The sequence below is a fragment of the Drosophila arizonae genome, chromosome X (assembly GCF_054131065.1).
Source record: "Drosophila arizonae isolate 15081-1271.41 chromosome X, UAZ_ARI_1.0, whole genome shotgun sequence".
NCBI lineage: Eukaryota > Metazoa > Arthropoda > Insecta > Diptera > Drosophilidae > Drosophila > Drosophila arizonae.
The window spans coordinates 23,133,692-23,153,663 of record NC_142927.1 but is presented as its reverse complement, the minus strand read 5'-3'; the positions used below and the strand labels follow the sequence as shown (position 1 = coordinate 23,153,663).

The window sequence follows — 19,972 nt, the reverse complement described above, 5'->3', positions numbered from 1 at the left end:
AGGCGCCTGTCCACATGTGTTGTTGCTTTGTCTTCGCTTACTTGCTGGTCAAACGCAGCTTTTGGAGCTTTTGGCCGTGCTAATGCAATTAAAAACGCTGCAAACTTGAATTTCGCTCGTTTGCTGCAGCTTCCGACGGACACAACGCCCCCGCTGCGCGCGCTTCAAGCTTCTAGCCGCGTCTGCTGGCTGTCTGTCTGTCTGTGTGTGTGTGCTGCTGCTGTTGTTGTTGGCATCGACGGTTGCTTTTCAATTTTGGCCAAGTCCAAGTTGAACAGCGCTCAGCCCGCCAGAATCAAGTTCAGTCGCGCCGCAAACGCGTTGCGGAAATGTTTTGTTGTGAGCATCGTCGGCAACAGCAGCCTCCTGTACGCAGCTACGCGCGCTGCTCCTTGCTCAGCCTCTGAGCAAAAGTAAACAACAAACGCACAAAAGAAAAAAACGAAAACAAGAAAAGAACGATAAAAATCAAAAGAAAGAAGGATTTTATTGCAAAGCTTCCAGGTAAATGCAGCCGGGCGAAACGGGTAAACCGTAAACGGTTAACGGTTATGCCGGAATATATTTAACTGTATTGCCTGGAATTTATATCCTCTACAATATTATTTTTGTTCATGTGTGTGTGTGTGTGTGAAGCTGGCACGTGGTCCTTGCTGCTGTTCCTCCTCTTGTTGTTATTGCTGGCTGCCTTTTGAAGGTCACTTCGCATCAGGACTGAAGGCCGCGCCAGAGTGAGAGAGACAGACGGGTAGCTGAGCACCTCGAGAGAGAGACAGCAAGAGGTTTGTGTCGAGCAAATGTCAAAAGGTGGCTGCCTTAACGGCTTGTGGGCAAGTCTGCGGGGTAGGCGGGGCTGGCTGCGACTGCAGTGGAAAAGTTCTCGCAACAGCCACAAAAGTGAAAGTGCAAAAGGAGCCCAAGCTTATCAATTGGCCTAGAAATTAATGCTAACGGTATTCAAGTATGTTAAATTGTGTATTTACTGTAGAAAAAAATAATAATAATACGAAACTTAAGTGAAATCGAAAGTTATAGATGGGAAATTTAAGAATGCAGCGAAATGTGACCTTGACTTAATAACATACATATATATTTATGCTATATAAGTAACAAGTTAATGCTATTGAAAAGGTGTATTAAAGACAATTGGAAACAATTTCATATTGTCTTTAATATATTTTGTACATATTTATTTATATACGAAAGTATGCTAGTCTGAATATTCGTTTCAAGAGCATCCAACTTTAGTTCATCCCACTATTTTAATGAGCACAGCTATATATGAATAAGTATATTAATATATAAATAATATATAGATGTGGATGAACATTAAAAAAAAAAAAAAAAAAAAAAAAAAAAAAATGTATCATTTTTCGATATAGCCATATCCACTCTATGCGATGCTGACTTCCTATTGTGCTATAGTCGCTTGGCATTCCATTTTAAATTTTATATCTAAATTTAAATGATCGAATTGAATTGAATTTTATGTTTTTTATGTAAACGGAAATGAATTTTCAATTTTATATCTAAACTGAATTTAATTTGAAATTCGATATACGTATAAATTTTAAATGAACTTCCGTTACTTATACATAAAATCCCTATTAGTTTCATTTCGGCCGTTTCTAATTATATTGAAGCCCTAACTGCCCTGTTGGCCACCTCAAGCGGCTAGCTGTGATATCCCTGAATAGATGCTTGCTTGATCACGAACAAGAACTCAATTTGTAGAGCTCTCTGAACAGCTCAGATAGTTTCTAGTATTTAGCACTTACCTGCTATATTTATCCATAGGTCATATGCATAGATATAACGTCCCTGAGCTGTGCTTTTAGATAGAACTATTTGTGGATACAACAAATCAAATATTGAACAACAAACATTTGCATGTGCGATAAGCCTGGCCTCCAACGGCACCGCTGGCCACCCTCTAGCACAATTCACACCCGTCACACACACACACACACACACACACACCTGCTCACCCACGAAATGAATTCTGCAAAATTTGCATAGTGATTAGCAAAGCGCAAGCGCTGGCTAAGACCGCACCCTGTTGACGTTAACAAGCGAAGATTCTGTCTGGGCCAAAACTTGATTAGCTGGCCGGCTTCTGACTGTGACTGAGCCGCTGATATTGGCCATTTAGCAAAAGCTTCTTTACCACTCAAGCTGACGTCTGGAAATCTGTAGATATTAAGACCATAGACTAAGACGATCTAGCCAAGTCTGTCTGCATTTTTGTTATTAATTCGATCTTTCGTTCGTGTGTCCATCTGTCTGACGGCCGAACGTCAGCAGCTACGTCCAGCCGTTCGAATGTCTATCGGTCCGTCTGTCTACCTGTTCACCTGTCCCGGTCTGTCTGTCTATCCGTCCGAATGTCTATCTGTCCGTCCCTCAGTCTATGTGTCTATCTGTCCATCTGTTTATCCGTCCGACTGTCTATCAGTCCGACTGTCTATCTGTCCATCTGTTTATCCGTCCGAATGTGTATCAGTCCGACTGTGTATCTTCCCGACTGTCGATCTGTCCGACTGTCTATCTCTCTGTCTGTCTTTCCATCCAGCCGTCCGTTTGTTTATGCCTCCATCCAACCGCTTATCTGCCTGTCCGTTTGAATATCCACCCATGTGACCATCATTCCGTCCGTCCATCACAACATCCTTCCGTTCATCCACCCACCCGTCTTATCACTCCCTCCATTTGACCATCCTTCTCTCCGCCCGTTCGCATGCTTTCTCTTGTTTCTTCGTCTCATATGCCAGCCTCAATAACTGCTCCTAGAGTAGCTTTGATATTCATAGATATCCATTTATAATTTAATTGATTATATACTATTAATTTATTAAGAACCTTTTGAGCTAGGGTCTCCTGATATTTCTACTACTACGAGATACGAGCTAGTTCATGTATAATGATGTCTATATAAACATATTGAAGGTAAGCCATCACGTTCTGGGCTTGTCTTCCAGGCCTAGCGGGAATTCCCGATCTTTTATTTGCTTCTTCCTTTGGTGTTCGCTGAGGCCCTTTGGCACAATTAGCGCCGCAATCGAGTTGCATTGGAGATATTCACAGTTGGGGAATTGAAACTCGAAGAGTCATGGCAACTCTGCAATTAGCGTGCACTGCACTGACAGGTGGCAACTGTGGCCGGCTTTTGTTTATGGCTGTGTTTGCTTTATCTTTGCCCATGCTTGTTGGTTTATAACGGTTAACCTTCACCTGGCCGCAGCAGAAGCCGCCGCAACTCGTTCAATGACCGCCACTGTCATTGCCGCTGTCCATCACAAAGCCGCCGCTCTGTTATGGCTACTACCAAAAGGGAGCGACCAGGGGAAGTGTAGTGCGACAAGGGAGGGGGAGGAAGGGGGGTCAACCAACTCGCCCTCCTTCTGCCGCCACCGACTCCGAGCGCTCTTCAACTTGACCCCAATTCGCAGGCTTCAATTCTGGTTTCAGCAGCGGCTGCTTCTTCATTTTATGGGCAAGGACCCGCCCAGTCACGTTGTCTTGCCGGTGACCTTTAGCCAGGCGATTAAGATCATTTCAAGCGGCAGGTAAAAACTGACGAAGGGCATGGTAGATGGAAGGGGGGTGGGGGGGGGAGGGGCAGGTGTGTAGCAGTGGTACGACAATTACACGTCCAAACTTAACAGCTTGGCTCGAAAATTGAATGCTGAACAAGTCGTTGTAGCTGTGCGGCGGGGAGGGGAAGGGCTGCTGGGGTAAAGGGGCCACAGACTAGAGCGGAAAACAAGCTGAAAATATGATTTAATATGGATTAAGGCAGACTATACACATACATACATATATGATGATGTGGCTTATATAGTCAAATGCTGATTGATTGCAGTAGAAGCTTAGCTTAGCGATCCAACACCCCGCCAAGTCATGAGAGCAGTTGCTCATGCATTTGCATAGCGCATATATGTATGTGTGTAGGTATATCAGGTCAGATCAGAGCCAACCAGCTGCCAGCTGCTGCTATCATATGATCTGTCCGTAGTCTCACTTGTTGATATATGTGTCTGTGTTTGGCTTTTGAAGTGGCTCAGAATCGGCTACCGAATGGCGTGACATTCAGAGTGCAAAGATAGTGTATCCGAGCAACAACAACAATAACAACAGCAGCAGAAACAGAAACAGAAACGATGATAAACATAAATACAAACCAGTTGCAATGCGCTTCATGGTTGAAGGCAAGTGAAGGGTTAGCCCAAGGTATGGAGGGGGGGCAAGTGGGAAGAAGACTTTGTTTTTGGTTTCAGGTTTAAGATTCGTAATAATTTTATATTTTTGTGGCTAAGGAACAACATTAGCTGCGGCTGTGATTGATGATCCAAGCGCCACGCCTAGCGCAGCCCAACGACCTTTGGCAATAAACCCCAACGTCCTCCGCCCTCCGCAGCCCGCTGCACTTCATTGCAAGCTGAGCAAGTTTATCGAGGGCTAACAGTAGCTCACAGCTTGATGGGCCGTTAAGTGCGCGTAAGAGCCTGGGGCATGCCCCCTCTCTCGCCCAAGCCCAACACGATATTAGGTTTATTTTTATTTTAATCGTCTGTTGAACCATAAAAAGAAGCCAAAAAAAAAAACAGATCTCTGAGCACAGTCGAGTGTTGGACCAGAGGTCGCTAGTGGGGTGTGTGTGAGGAGTGAGGAGGGAGGAGAGGGGGGGGGGGGGGCAGTCACATGTCATTTAAATAGATCTCTCAAGAGTTCGGGCGCCGCGGTCATTGTACTTGAGCAAATCGAACTTTGATTTTGTTGTTTTCGTTTTCTTGTGCTTCGAATAGTCAAATAAGCATAATAGCACCAAGACAGAGATAGAGACGGAGATGGAGACGGAGACGGTGTCAACGGCGCCGGGTCTTTGGCTAGACGCTGATCGACCCGCTGGGCCCAGCGGCGATGCCTATTTATGCCGTGAATTTCAAAAGCATTGACATTGAAAATTATGCGAACGGATGAAGGGTAGAGTGCAGCAAATGGTGATCGTAACCCAAACAGATTAGCGGATCGACCGAGCCGTATGGAAATCGATCGCAAAATTATTATTGAAATGTATTCAGCGGACAGTCGGCGGCAGAGCAGGCCACAAAATGTATCTGAATCGAGCCATCGATCGTGATCAACAGCAAATTTAGCTACGCCGATCGAGTCGCAACTGCAGAAGCTCGACAGAGATCGCTCGATAGATCTATAGGACGAGCAGAGACTCGCTTCACAGCCCTTGTCCGAAATGGGGGTCAGTTTGTAGTGCCGATCGGGTTGAAGATCAAGGTTGAGATCGTTTGACGTCTATTTCATTGTTCTGAATTTGCGCGAAGCGGAAGGGAATTCAAATTGATAGCTGAACACAAGAGCGACTAATTCGATCCGTTCGCATAGCGATTCCGTTTGACAAGTTGCGAATTAAGATTGATCGCTCGCTCGGCTGTCTCTGTCTGCGTCACAGATATATCGCATTTATTCGAATCTTTTGATCGCCCACTAGATCTTGGGCCCCAGACAGTTGGCAATTGTTTAACGATCAGCGACTGTCGTCGACTGAGTGCCCCAGATGCGGGGGCATTCAGCGGGTATGTCAAGTTTCTTAGCGACCCATAAATACCAGACTTATTATACCTAATAAGCGGCTCTGAAAATGTCATCATTAATTATTTGTAATAATCCGACGTGACGTGAACTGTACAAAGTTTACGCCTTGGAATTCAATGTCCCTCCCAAAACAAAACAGCAAACAGCAAAAGACAAAAAAAGAAAACTGAGAGAGAATGGAACAAAGATTTGACTCGATTGTGGATTCATGTTTAGGCTTCAAGCACGTCGCGCTATCGTGCCATTGAATACTCTGTGGCTTGATTCGATTGAGCCTAAATAGAGCAATGCAGAGGTCGAATTGGCTCGAGAGTCGAAGAGTTTCCCATGACAATTCTGATTTGATAACCTGACTCTTCGACTCAAAGAGCTATGCTAAGTAAAAGATCTAAGATCTACGATCTCTGTTGTTGATCAAGTATATCTAAATGTCTGCTTCTCTCCCTTATACGCATTGCCCGACCAAGTCGAGGAACCCATTCGAAGAGCATTCAAATGATAATTGTCCGCAAAGACTTGCACTTTTCGATGGTATTTCTGTTGTTTACCTGGTAACAAATAAAATAAATAAGAAAACAAAAACCAAAATATCAAAAATTGATTTGTGCTTGTTCAATAAACAAACAGAAATGCCAAAGTCGCTGCTGGTCGACGAAATAACTCAAAACAACTGAATATAACACAAAAATAACTATTCAAGTCACACTTGAGCTGATGGCACTTCAAATACCCTGTATTGAAGAGTCTTTGACTCCTCTGATGAGATTCTCTCTTGAGGGCAACTCTGAAAAAAGAGAGCAATTTTATTCCTTGCAAATTGCAAATCATTTGTTCATTTCTGTATAAATTTCATATCATATTTATGTAATGTTCGTAATGTTCGTAATCTCTGTATATGGAGGAAGCGTGAGTATAAAAAATGCTTGACACTCTTGCAGTTTAATTTGACTCTGCCTTCCTCTCTCTCTCTCTCTCTCTCTCTCCCTCTCTGTTTCTGTCTTTCTGTTTCTCTCTGTCTCACTCATCTACTCATTCTATTTCCCCCTTTCTATCCCTCACTCTTTCAATATATGTTTCCTTCTTGTCTCAATATGATACTCGTTCGCCTTTATATACCTTTCTATATATCTCTAGCTATGCCTCTCCATATACGTAATTTATATATATAGCATTTTTTATATCCCTCTCTCTCTCTCCATCTCTCTCTGTTTCAATTCTTCTCTTATTTTTCCTTACTTTGTCTCGTCCCCATTTTTGCATGGGTTTCCGTTACCTTATCTCTATATGTCATTCTATTTCATTCTCTTACGATTTCTAGGTAGTATTCCCCATCTCACTTTGTCTCACTCTCTTATTTTCTCTGCACTTTTTCTCTCTCTCTCTCTCTTTCTCTTCCTCTTTCTCTCTCTCTCTCTCCCTATTTCCCTATTGCTTTTTCACTCTACCTATCTCTATCTCTCGCTCTCCCTAGCTCACCCTTTCTACCTTATTCGAGTGCGAGCTAAACATGTGTCAAAACAACTGCTCGATTCGATACTCCCTGCATGGCTTATGCCAGGGTATGGCATGGCAGGCGGACCAACTGTTTGCCTGTTAAATATTACGCATTGTCGCGCTATTGTTGAACGCTTTTGGCCACCCGCACCGCTTGCCGGCTGACCTATTCGGTAGCTTCTCTAATTGGAAAGTGGACGTGGGCGAGGCCGAGTGGCCTTGACCTCTTGGCTTGGCTTGGCTTGGCTTAGCTTGGCTTGGTTTGGTTTGGCTAGAATTGGTAACAAAGCGAAAGGCCAATTAAGGCAGCAAATGTGCCGCATCATTTCGACACGAATAACCCCTGTCCCGCATCCGCTCCGCCCCCGCCTTGCAAAAAATAAAGAAAAAAAATTGAATACTGAAAAATTGTATAATTAGTTAACGCTTTGAGTTTTTGTTGCTTCTGAAGCGTCTTTTATATTGCGAATTTGTTTTGTTTTGCTTTTGGTATTTTTTGCTGCTGCTCATTTCTGGCCTTTTCATAGATTTTGTTTTGCTCGCCGCATTCATCGCTTGCCGTGGTATCACGTCCGCTCAACACTTTTCGCATGGCAGCGTCCCACTGTGCGAGGTCAAGCGATCGCGCTGACCGGTCCATGCAAATGCAAAAAGCCGAGATGCGGGCGAGCCAGCAGCCGCAGCATTCAGCTGCTAATTAGAGGCCAATAATGGCCCACATAACTCTTGGCCAGTCCTTCAGCCGCAGCCTCAGGTTCACGCTAACTGCCTAAGCAATTCTTACAAGAGACACAGTGACATATGTATATTATGATATATATGTATATACATATATATATATACTGACATATTGATATATTGACTTTGTGATATATATTGATATTGAACTAGATCGTTAAGCCTAATTATCGTTGAGCCTTAAGGTCGGATTCAAGCTTGGGACCGATCTAAGAAAACTTTTGATGGAGCCGCACTTCTTATAAGAGATCCACTTGATTAATTGATTAAAGCTCTGCTGATAACAGGAACTCATTGAAGATCGTTGGCATGTGGTACTAGCAGTACGATATACAGTAGAATCCGGTTATACCGACTCCGCTTATAGCGTTCGTACGATTATTATGACAAAAATTCTTGTCCCCAGACAAACGTATGTATATGGTTATAGCGTCGCTCCTAGAGTTTCGTTACAAATCAAATTCTGCTATGCCTCTACAACGTTTTCTATTGCCTGCAGTGAGTCCCACAAATTAGGGTCTTGAATTCTCTACTAATTTGTTGGAAGAAACTCCTATAGCAGACCTAATTCTTAAAACCAATTCGAACGAAAGGTTGTGGAGCATATATCAATAGATATGGTATATGGTATGGGGTATATAATTAGGTAATGCCTATTTAATAATTCTAAATTTAATAACTGAATTGCATCACTATTTCAAATGAGTTCGTTCAGTTGAACTTAATCGGAGCTGACCCAATCCCATCGAGCCGCACTGGATTAGTCATTCACTCCCCTCTTCAAATGAACTGTAATCAAGATATAAATCCTTACTCCAATGGTAACAGTACTATTCGCTTCTCACGGGGATGCTCTCATTTACTCTCTCATTCAATCCCTCATTCACTCTCTCATTCTGTCGCTCTTGCAGCCTCGCTCTCGGATCTTGCTTTGCGCTGACGTCATGAGTCGTCGGGCGGTGACGCTGACATCGCTGCTGCTGGCGCTGCTGCTCAGCCAGCGATTGACGCCGAGCTTCGGCTCCGCGGTGCTCATATCGGACATGACGATGACCATGATGGTGGAGCTGTCATCGCGGCATCCCTTCTGCAAGATGCACACGGATCGGTGAGTTGGCCAGTGGCAGGCAAGCAGAGTTCCACAGCTGCAACTGTAAGCCGTTTCGTCCGTTTCCCAAACAGGGGCGACATCCAGCGGATGCTGCTGCAGTCGGATCCGCGACGCATACGCCAGGTGCCGCGCGAGTCGGTCGTGGAGCTGGAGGAGGTCTGCCGGCGGCAGGGATCGTACGGGCACGAGTTTCGCGGCGGCCTGGGCTTCATCTATCCGGGCACCAAGTGGTGCGGCCCAGGCACCGCCGCCACCAGCTACGACGACCTGGGCCCGCATGTAAGGGAGGATCGCTGCTGTCGCGAGCACGACATGTGCCCCGATGTGCTCAACGTGGGCGACTGCCGGCGCGGCCTCTGCAACCGGGGCACCTTCACGCGCTCCCATTGCGATTGCGATGCGCGGTTCAGGCGCTGCCTGCAGGCGGCCAACACGGAGACGGCCAACACGCTGGGCGCGATCTTCTACAATGTGGTGCAGGTGACCTGCTTCCAGGAGCGCAGCCCGTGCTCGGCACACCAAAGGTTCGACGATTACTTTTACGGCCGTCGTCAGTGCCCGCTCGAGTATCGGCAGGCCGATCTCTATGTGCCGCCGCATGCCGAGCAGCTCATTGCCAAGATTCTCGATCAGCCGCAGGGCCGCGCCCTCGCCGCCCCGCTGCCCCCGCTGAAGCACACGGCCCGACGCTTCGGCGTGAAGCTCGCCAGCGTCGGCCTGGCCGCCGTCAACATACTGCGCGAGGTGGTTCAGCGGCCACGCCTGCTCTGGGAGAGCCTCCACGCCCCGGTCAGTCGGGAGGTGCCGCCCCCAAGGGGCTACTACTACGAGCGGCCGGCGGCGAGGCCGCGCTATGCCTACAGCTATGACTACGGCTGGAGATGACCTGAGCTGCTCAGCTCATCCCTGAGTTCATCTCATCAGCATCTCAATGCCCGCTCAGTATTAAGTAGCTGGACCGGATTGGCACGCATTCATAGTCAGCATGTCCAAAGCACTTGCATGTTATGCCTTAAGTTACGAACTTTTTGTTTTTGTTGTATATATAAATATAATTTTTTTTTTTTAATTTTATTTTGAACAATAAATTAAGCACATCTGAACCTGTTGACTGTTGCACTCTCTCCACCTCTCTGTCCCTCTCCTGTATCTACTTTATCTCTTATCTTATATCTTTCGTCCAGAGCCGGCTACAATCAGACGGAGCAGGATACCATCTGCGCCCAGTGGCAGTATCAGCCCTCGGAGAAGTATGTTCCCAGCCAGCCGCGCACCTCCTAGATTATGATGATGATGATGACGATGATGATGATGATGATGATGATGATGATGATGATGATGATGATGATATTCTGCAACAATCAAATACAAATAGTATAGCCCACCCCTTACCGCCCCACAGCCCTCATAGATCAATCACAGTTCCGCCGTTGAGCCTGATGCCTGGAACAGAAACCGGTGCCAAAATGTGCAGCAGCTGCGCAGAGACAAACATATATTTTTTCATAACTATTATAAACATATAAAGGCAATGCATTCCATATATATTTACAATACATAGATATATATACATATATATATATATACCATGATCTGAGTGCGAATAAAAGTTCAAGCTTGCTTATGAAAAATGAGCATATTTTATATTTCGGCCATGCCTAAAAGTATGCTGGGCTTTCTGTTACGTTCCACATTTCCTCATTTGGCTTTACTTGCAGGCATTATTATTGGCACAGTCAACATCAAACCTCTAATAGTAGCCGTGACACAGTGAGTGTAAAACTTGCATGACGAAAGTAAATTGAGCTCAAGCTCTACAGGCGACTGTGCATATAATCGCGAAACTTGCATAAGAGAATGTTGTATGTAATGTTGTATGATTCCATGCGTTTTATATTGAATCGTTCTCTTTCCCACCAGTTGCATTTTACCAACATACTCCAATTGGAACACGAAGAAACTCCTTTCCGCTGCTCGTAGCCGTGAACCTAGGTTCGTGTCTAGACTAATGTAATCCTTAATTGATTCGCCTAGTCTAATGATATTTTGAATAGAAACTTGTACATGTGTATCAAAATGAAGCATTTTACGTAATGCCTACATAGATACACTCTGGTACAGTTTGTATAGTATTATGCGTTCTCAACCCTGCTATATACTACGATATTCAATCTTAAGCAACGCAAGGATCAAAATGCTTTCACTAAATTTGTTTCTTGCATTGCTTTAATTCGTGCATTTTGTTGTTTGCAAATTACAAAATTTGTCGTTTTCTGCAGATGTTCTGGTTGTGTGTGTTGCCATTGTTAAAGTTATATTTGTATGCATACATAAAAAAAACTAAAAACTAAATCCGAACTAAAAGACTGCTTGAAGCGCAGCTGTTTGGCTGCTGCATGCCGCATGATGCTGATCCAGAGCCAGAGCCAATGTAATAGGCAGCTAGCAATTATTGTTGTTGTAGTTGTTTTTGTTGTTCTTGCTATTGAAATCTGTTAGGCGCGGAGTGCGACAAACTGCTGGAACACCTCCAATATGTGGGAGTCCAGATCGGATGTGAAGAGAAGCGTCTCCAGCGTGCTGCTATATTTCTGCACTTGCTCGTGATGCTGTGAGAGAATTAGGATGGAATTATATAAGTATTATTTATAATTATGAAATATATATGCATATTCCTTCGACCTACCATAAGGAAGACCTGCTGCAAGCGACCAATCGTCCAGCGATACCAATCCGTGTCCGGATCGCGTCCATCTGTGTCGGATCGCAACAGATGCTCGGATAGTATCATGATGAAGCGCTGGAAGACGATCAGGAACAACCGCTTCTGATTCACATTGGCAGCCTCCAGCTTCTCCTCCATGCGCTCGACGACCTGCAAGCATGGTAGGAATGTAAATCAACGCAAATTTCAGGCATTACCTGACTTACCTCCTCGGATGGTTTATCTGCATGCGTGATGGGTTTCTTGCGTTTGTGCGGCGTATCCTCATCCGTATCGCTGGACGATGAGTCCGCCTTGGAGAGCTTCTCCTTAGCTTCACTTAGCTCAGTATCTGTAAAAACGAATGGGTTCATTGAAGTCCTGGAGCTGTGGGCTAATTATTCAATGGCTACTTACTCAGCTTGATGACGTGCTTGTTCATCTTCTTGATGGTCAGATGCAGTATTTCCCAGAGATACATTTTTGTGAATTCGCCGGTCATTTCCTTGGAGAATATCCATGTGGCCACCGCCGAGCAGTCGACTATTTGCAGCTTGAGCAGCTTATCGATCAGCACCACCATCATCTGCTGGTGCGACGACCAGAGCTCAAATATGTTATGCAGTATACAGATCTGGGCCTCCTCCGTTTCGGCCAGTGCACGGAATACCGCATGAAATTTCGATATGGCCGCAAAGCTATGCGAGAACGACTTCGAGCCCAAATTGAGCAGCGTCTGCACAAAGACATCGATTTTGAGTGCATTGAAGCTGCCATCGGACATCTCTTCGCCGCTGTAGCCGGTGTTGGGTATCTCCTTCAGTATGTTGACCACCTCCTCGGGTGTGCACTTCTGCCGGATGGCGCCGACCAGCTGTAGGGCAACCGTTATGCCGGGCAGATTGGCTGCATATCGAAACGAAACGAAACGGAAATCATTTTTCAATGCAACTATTCATTATGCACTTATTTCGAGCAAAGATTTCGGTGGATCTGCTGCTGCTGCTGCTACTTCTGCTGCTGCTGCTGCTGCTGCTGCTGCTACAGTTGACACTTTCGCTTGCGCCAGTTGCATTGCGTTCGGTGCGCCGCCGCGTGGAACCAACCGGCAACGAGCTGCAGAGCGGACGACTCCCAAGCCCAAGCGCCTGCTGCCGCCTGATGCGTTACTAATGACCGACCCATCCCCCCACCCCACTCCCTATGCCACGTTCTGGTTTACCGCAAGTTACCTGGCTGTACACCTCATGACAGCTGCCATTACATGCAATTTATTGGCACTTGAGTCGATTATGTCAATGAAAAGCGTGCTCAACGCGCATACGCAAGTCGATTGAGTGGCACTTAAAGCCATTAATGCAGACAATGCGGAACTGAGCAGCGCGACCCCATTGCCAGGCAGCTCTGACCACATGGCCACCGCGCTGAACAAAGCCTAAGCATCTCAAGAATCACATTGTCCACAGCAGAACGTGTCAAGATCAGCCAGCAAAGTTCACACAGCAGAAGCAGAACTCGCTGGAAACTTCAAGCAGTACAGCTCTATTGTAGCTTATAGAAAGAAGCGGGTGTACGGCCAAAAATACCCTATATATTCGAAAGTCTCGCAGCCAAACTAAAGCATAAATTCAATTATTCAATTATTAATCGAATGTATCGAGAACATCATCAATACTTATCGATTTGCTGACTGATCGATAACTTGTGAGCCTTCAAATAAATCAATGATCATATAATTATGTAGAATTACTGCGCAAAATCGGCTTTAACTCACTTATACATATATGAGATTCAGTCCGAAGATCGATTGCAAACAGGCATTCTCCAGTGATGCCTTTCTCGATTACAGGGTATGCACCCTAGATTATTAGCATGTGCTTTGACTTGATGCTACAAATTTGTATATTTTCACGGATCTTTGGCTTTCAGCTCAAATTGGGCATGTCCAAGGCAGGGCGTTTCAAAGATCAGGGCGCTGCTCCATCGAGCGCAACGTGTCCAGCTGTGGCTACTTTATTTGCTTCCTCCGCGCTCCGCGGTCAGCCGGACTATCAATACGTAGTATCTCAAGTAGAGGCGAACGCGTGTCACGGAGCCACGTTTACGAATGCCAACCACAAAGCGGAAGTGCAAGAACATAAGCTCATTAGAGGAGAGGAACCACACATAAGAGAGCACACACACACACACACCCACATACACGAGTCGAACTACGGTTCGCATAGTTTTATGATTAATTTGCATGTGTGACAGCCATGGGAAGCGGCACAGCTAGTGAACAAGGCCCTAGACTTGACTCTTGGAAGAGCTTTATAGCAAGGTTACAAGACATTCCGCACAGTCAGCTCATAGAAGAAGGGATTATATTCCTAGACAAATAAGTTCTTGAAGCTTTATTCTCTTATATCAAATGCTAAAGCTTTACTCATGTCAAAGCCTTCCCAGCGATACTATATATGAATAAATTCATGTGCGCAGAAGACCTTTTAATGGTCTTGAACTGCGAAATCTGGGAGATGTTCATACAGCGTCCAAGAGGCTCGTTAATCTGCCATCAGTTAAGTCTTTACGATGATGAGCTTTCTTTTTCGCGTCTTGGTTCGAATGGCACAAACGGCTTTCCAGCTACCGTCCGTCCAACCTCCCGGGCGGCCCATCGCTTATGCGATCTTTGCCCTCTACGAAAACCAACTGAGACAAGGTGAACTGAAACGCAATGAGAACGACAATCGGATCTCATCGGAACGGCATCAGTTGGTGGCCAGTTCCACAATTGAACTTCAGCGAAGCGAGCAGGCATATCTCACCGAGAATCTTTAGAGAAGTGCTGTGGGCTGGGTGCTCCACAAGTCTCAAGTTGCTTCGCCAGCTGCGCGGGTGGGCGGGGTCATGTGGATTAGACTTGGGGCCCTGGGGTTGCTTGGCTTTTGGTTTTTGGCTTGAAGCGGGTCTAAACATCCGCAAGTGTTGCATAAAAGCGCGTCAGCCATGCCACCCATGCACCTCATGCCACCCGCACCACCGACACAACAGAGCCACCTGCTGCTGTTGTCGCTGTCGCTGCTGCTGCTGCTGCTGCTGCTGCTGCTGCCGTTGGTAGAAACGCGGCCGTTGCCTAAGATTGCGAAATTTGCCGCCGCTGGCGATGCGCCGCTTGGCTGCTCCAACGAAAGCAGCACCAACATTTGGTGGCTCGCCCCTCTGTCTGTGGGTTTGTTATTAGCGGTGCGCACGTCGTGAACGCCTTTCAGTCGAGCTAACGTGCGCGCGCAGCACAAACGTCGCGTTGTCCAAAGAGCTGTCAAAGATTCGTTTGTTTATTCTGTGTGTTTTCTTTTTCTTTTTTTTTTTTTGCTTCTTTTTGTTAATGTGAAAATGTGGAAATTCTATTGCATACTCATGGCAATCGTAAGTGGCGTCGCTGCTGAGTGGTTGCACTGATTCCTAATTGTTCCATTGCACCATTGCAGCTGCAGCTGCAACTGCAGCAGGCGCTGGCCATTGTGGGCGCTGGACGGGATCTGGTGCTGACACCGAAACAGGCGCTCCAGCAGAACGGGAAACGCATCTACTACGAGGAGGAGGAGTCGACGCAGTCAACGCCAGTCCAGCGCAGCTGGGAGCGCACCCTGAAGCATGTCACCTATGTGACGCTCTTCACAGACGCCGCTATGGGCGCCGCTGCCGGCAACCTGAGGTACGTCCCAGTGCAACATCCTTCTTCCTCTTCTTCATCATCCTTGCCCGCCCACCCTCCACTAACCGTTTGTGCGGCAGCCAGCTGCACGACTATCACGACTTTCTGCAGACGCCCTATGTACCCGATCCAGAGCATGGCCAGCAGAGCCAGTCGCGCTTTGGCGACATTGTCACGCTGGCCACTGGGCGGCTGGAGCAGCTGTCGTCGAACGGCAGCTACCGCTTTGTCGAGGGCCACGCCAGTGCCCAGCAGGGCGGCACACCAGGCAGCCAGATCCTGGCGCTGTGGCGGGTCCAGCGCATTCGACATCGGGATAGCATTACTCGGCATTCCCCTCAGCGCTTCCACTACGAGCTAAAGTTCAGCGTGTCTCCGCTGGCCACGAGCACGGCCTGGCCGCCGCAGAACTACATCCAGAAGGAGTCGGATTATCCGCAGAGCTTTGGCCGACACACATACCAGGAAGCGCAAGAGCAGGCACTGGCCCAGCGGCGCCAGGATCGTCAGCCGCAGGCGACATTTGTGCGTGGCATCTTCCAGGCACCGCCACCACCCAATCTCCTGAACATCGGTGAGTATTTGAAGGAGGATGTAGCGAAGGGTCCGCCCAAGCTGGACCTGTTTCCGGGCCTCTTCAATCTGGGCTTGCGTCCCAATTTCATTCCGGCCACCACGTACCGACCCAGTTATCCGGTCAAATTTGGTTCGCCCACTCCGCCGGATCCTTATGGACTGCCCAACGAGCTGGGCGCCACTGAGCCAGCTGGCCCACCACCTAATCCGCCAGTCACCCATCATTTCCATCATCATTTCTATATGACGCCCAATGGCCTGACCGATGGCAACCCATCTGGGCAGACGGATCTCGCCTTTCGTCCATCCAGCTTCGCTCCGGAACTGACAACCCTTGCCGCACCCACTACCCCATCACCAGCCTATCACCATCATCAGCCACACTATCAGCACGATCCACACGGTGGTTTTCAGCTGTCAGGGCACCGCGAAACAGCCTCGGCTGAGTCCCTGGAGCCAGGCGAGGATGATCGTCCGGATCAGGAACCGCATCCACTTGTGCGCGTGCCACAGAACTATGCAGGTAACTAAGACGCCTATTTTTTGCTATTCTATATGCAATTGCGTTGTTACCCAAAGGAGGTAAACCTAGGGCTGGTCCATGATCCTGCTACGACGTAGTTATTTTAATTCTATTTGGATTTGCTCGTAAATCTTTCTTGTCCTTAACTTCTCCATAACGTCTAAACAGGCTACCAACAGTCATCCAAGTACCACTCGTCCAAGCTGTCGCCGCTGCTGATCTATGCAAGCGCCACTGCCGATACGGAGGAGGAGCAGAAGTCCTTTGTGCAGAGCGAGCCGCTTGAGGAGACTGTCTATCGTTACTCGGAGCCGGATCCGCTCTATGTGCACCAGCATCCGGTGGATGTGCTGCACTTGGACACGCCACACAACTATACAAACAAAGAGCCGCAACTGCAGCAACAAAACTTGGCACAGACCCAGCTTGAGTCGAACTCAGACAGCGAGGAGCAGACGCTACTTGAGCAGGAAGGGGAACAGCAGGAGCAACAGCAGCAGCAGTCCGAGCAGCGACCCGCTGGAAGTCAAAAGCAGCACAAATTGGCGACCACGCCTGCAGCAACAACAACAACCAGCACAACCACAGAGAGCGCAACAAGCACACCCATGGCACCGACGCGAGCTGCACCCACGAGCCGCACCAGCTTCGTGTCCACCTCGACCAGCTTTACGCCGCTGCGTGCATTGAGTCGTTATCGAACGACGCCACGCATCACCGCGGGCAGATCAACAACGACGACAACAACCACCGAACAGCCGGCAGTGCCCAAGTGGAAGCAGCGCCGCAAGGAAAATGCCACCGGGCTGGACAGTAGAGCCAAGAGCAGTCATCGTCATGAGTCTAAGGTGGCCTTTATGCCACCAACCGCATTCCCAACAACAACGACTACAACAACAGAAGCAGCAACGACAACAACTACAGCTATGCCTGCAGTCAGTAACAGCAGCACAGTTGCATCGCCTGAGGGAGCTGGCGAAGTCATTGAGGTGCTCACCCAGAAATCGGTTAGCAAGTCCGTCAGCATCAAGGTGGGCGAGAACGGCGAGGAGATACCCATCATAGTGGATGACGATGAGAACGAGGTGAAGCGCAGCTAGACATGCCCAAATGCGAAGAATTCTACGTCTAAGAAAACTGGAAGCGGCTGAATGGCTTATCAAGGTCTAGGACTAAGACGAGCACACGATTAATAGGCAGAGTAAACCTATATCAGCCGAGCTTCCAATTTTAATTATATAATAATATTTTTTTTTTACTTGATTCAACTTGTATATCAACATAGATTCTAATGTGGAGCACTGAATAAATCTACACATATTATATATTATTTTTATGTCAAAAAAGCGAGTAGAGTTGTTTTCGTGGGGCGACTGGGTTTGAAATCCGAATATCGATAATTTATATAGACAAGAAAATAACTTGACTCCAGTTGGCATGGCGTTAAACAAAGCAAGCCTGGCTAAAACTTCAATCACGAATGGAACGACATAAACTGATTGAATTTGCTCAGTAGCTGAGCGCTGTCAACTAGGCTAAAGCATTTGGAACTTACCAGCCTCCTCGTTCGTGTACTTGTAGTTGGGCACAGGTGGAGCCGGAATCAGCTTTGCATATGTTGTGGGCATCATTTCGGTAATGCGCTGATGGTAGGACAGACTGGAAATGAAGCACATTCAATTATAATTTGCAATAGGTGCAAAACGTAATGAAGCCTATCATCATACCGTAAGCACTTTTGGAGCACCTCCTGAATGAACTTGGGACGCGGATGTTCAGCATCGAGCAGCAGGCAGCTGTCCCATTCGTCCCAGGACCAGGTGAACTTGAAATTGCTCAAATGGTAGCTAAACCAGTTGACAAAGCGATCGAAGCACGAGGTGTTCATGGAGTCGATGCGCATGAACAGGATCTCGGTAGCCTGGGCGAGCACCTGAGGTAAGGTGCCTGGCTGCAGTTTGCACAGCTCGATTAGTATGGAGCCATAGCAAATGTCCAGATAGCGTGGCGTCGGCATATGGAAGAGCTCCGCAAAGATGACCTCCACAATGCAGTATTCCAAGGGGATCTTGTGCTTGAATGGGAAGTTGAGCAGCTGTGCAGCGCAGTCTTTGCGCTCATGATGATGCGTCTCGATTATATGATGCAGATGTTCCTCAATCAGGAAACGCTCGATTGAGTGGGCACCCGGCAGATTGGGTCCGTCGGGGCAATCGGTATAGTCGAACATGCGATAGACCACCCACGGCATTGGATACTCAAACGAAGCGTGATGGGGCGGCGGCGTGATCTGCGGCAAATTATGTTGCAGTGCCTCGCACAGTATGGAGTCAAAGACGAGGTAGGGGCGCGGTATATGCTTCTCTGCCCAGTTGTCCTGCCGCAGTTTGCGTATCTGCGCCCACAAACAGTCCAGATACTCCTCCTGCGGATGTGGCGCATCCGACGACCAGACGCGCAGCGCATTGTGATGCTTCTTCGAGCGCTTATTCAAATACACCTCGATACGCAACAGTAGGGACTCCAGTGCCGACTCCTTCTTTTCATATAGATCACGGCCCACCCACGGAAGAGTGGAGAGCACCGCAAACACAAACCAATCGCGGCGCACTTGCGGCACTGTGTCCTCATTGGACACATCGATCATTGTGTCCAACAGCTGTAGTAAACTGGTGGCCGAGATGACGTGACAGTTGACCAAGTCGGCTAGAAAACGAAGTGAATATCGTGCTGCGTCCCAGCGACATAGCTTGAGAGACTCCTTAAACGTTTTCACCATATGATCGACGAACTCGCCACCGAATTTATAGTTCTTGGCATTAAGCAGTCCCACCAGGGTCGTGTATACGGTGCACTTTTCGGGCATGCGGACTGCACAATCGGACAGAATGCGCAGGATCTTCAAACGGAATGTGCCCAGATCGGCCTCAAGCACTGAGACAAGACCCTCGAGATTCGACTCCACCGACGAGGTACTACGCTCCCCCACACGCAATATCAGCGACTCCAAGCGGTCCTCGATCTCCTGGTTCTCTGAGACGCGGCGTCGCTTGTTTCGCCTGTGGTCTGCAAACATAAATTGGCTCTAGAGTTTCGCTGCAACGATAAGTTCAGCTTTACTTACCGAAACTCTCATCCTCGGTATCGTGTGCGCGTCGGCGACTCATTTTTAAAACAGCTTATACCAATTTACAACAAACTAATTGAAAAAGCGGCGTTTTTCCCTTTTTTCTTTTGGCAACCGGCAGAATAAAGACTGAACGTAGCGGCTGCTGCGTATACAAATTCTTGTTGTTGCTGGCTGGCACTTGTTGCACGTATCGAGTTTACGATTGTAACAAAATTTACGTCAATTCAAACAAATTGTCAAGTAGGCGAGCAAAATATATCGGATAAACTTATTTTCGAACATGAGCTTCTGCATTTCACTATGTCAATGCATTAATGTGACCAAATGCATTTAAGAAAAAAATAACTCATAAAAATACCAACATAATAAAATGAGGGAAAAAGACAGGA

General features: G+C 47.3%; 3 protein-coding genes across 5 annotated transcripts; 2 read left to right on the top strand and 1 right to left on the bottom strand.

Annotated features, from left to right (window-relative positions):
• The first annotated feature begins 219 nt into the window (after positions 1-219).
• On the top strand, positions 220-10,584 carry LOC108618294 (phospholipase A2 hemilipin). Of its 3 annotated transcripts, XM_089473407.1 has the most exons (5): positions 220-504; positions 637-782; positions 8,754-8,950; positions 9,025-9,477; positions 10,138-10,584. In XM_089473407.1, exons 3-5 carry the CDS (start codon positions 8,787-8,789, stop codon positions 10,232-10,234), a joined length of 714 nt encoding a protein of 237 aa, XP_089329533.1. In that variant the 5' UTR covers positions 220-504; positions 637-782; positions 8,754-8,786; the 3' UTR covers positions 10,235-10,584. The 3 variants fall into 3 exon arrangements, with proteins under 3 accessions (XP_089329533.1, XP_017869757.2, XP_017869758.2); XM_018014268.2 differs by lacking the exon at positions 637-782 and having other exon boundaries at positions 224-504; XM_018014269.2 differs by lacking the exons at positions 220-504; positions 637-782 and adding an exon at positions 789-961.
• A 573-nt stretch (positions 10,585-11,157) lies between these two features.
• Cbp80 (Nuclear cap-binding protein subunit 1) lies at positions 11,158-19,917 on the bottom strand. Its single transcript, XM_018014228.2, has 7 exons — positions 19,578-19,917; positions 18,181-19,519; positions 18,009-18,112; positions 12,075-12,563; positions 11,885-12,009; positions 11,640-11,828; positions 11,158-11,562 (listed from the first exon to the last, which is right to left on the bottom strand). Exons 1-7 carry the CDS (start codon positions 19,618-19,620, stop codon positions 11,449-11,451), a joined length of 2,403 nt encoding a protein of 800 aa, XP_017869717.1. The 5' UTR covers positions 19,621-19,917; the 3' UTR covers positions 11,158-11,448.
• On the top strand, positions 12,562-19,760 carry LOC108618269 (uncharacterized). Its single transcript, XM_018014233.2, has 4 exons — positions 12,562-15,065; positions 15,128-15,354; positions 15,435-16,453; positions 16,622-19,760. Exons 1-4 carry the CDS (start codon positions 15,033-15,035, stop codon positions 17,551-17,553), a joined length of 2,211 nt encoding a protein of 736 aa, XP_017869722.1. The 5' UTR covers positions 12,562-15,032; the 3' UTR covers positions 17,554-19,760.
• Positions 19,918-19,972: the final 55 nt, after the last annotated feature.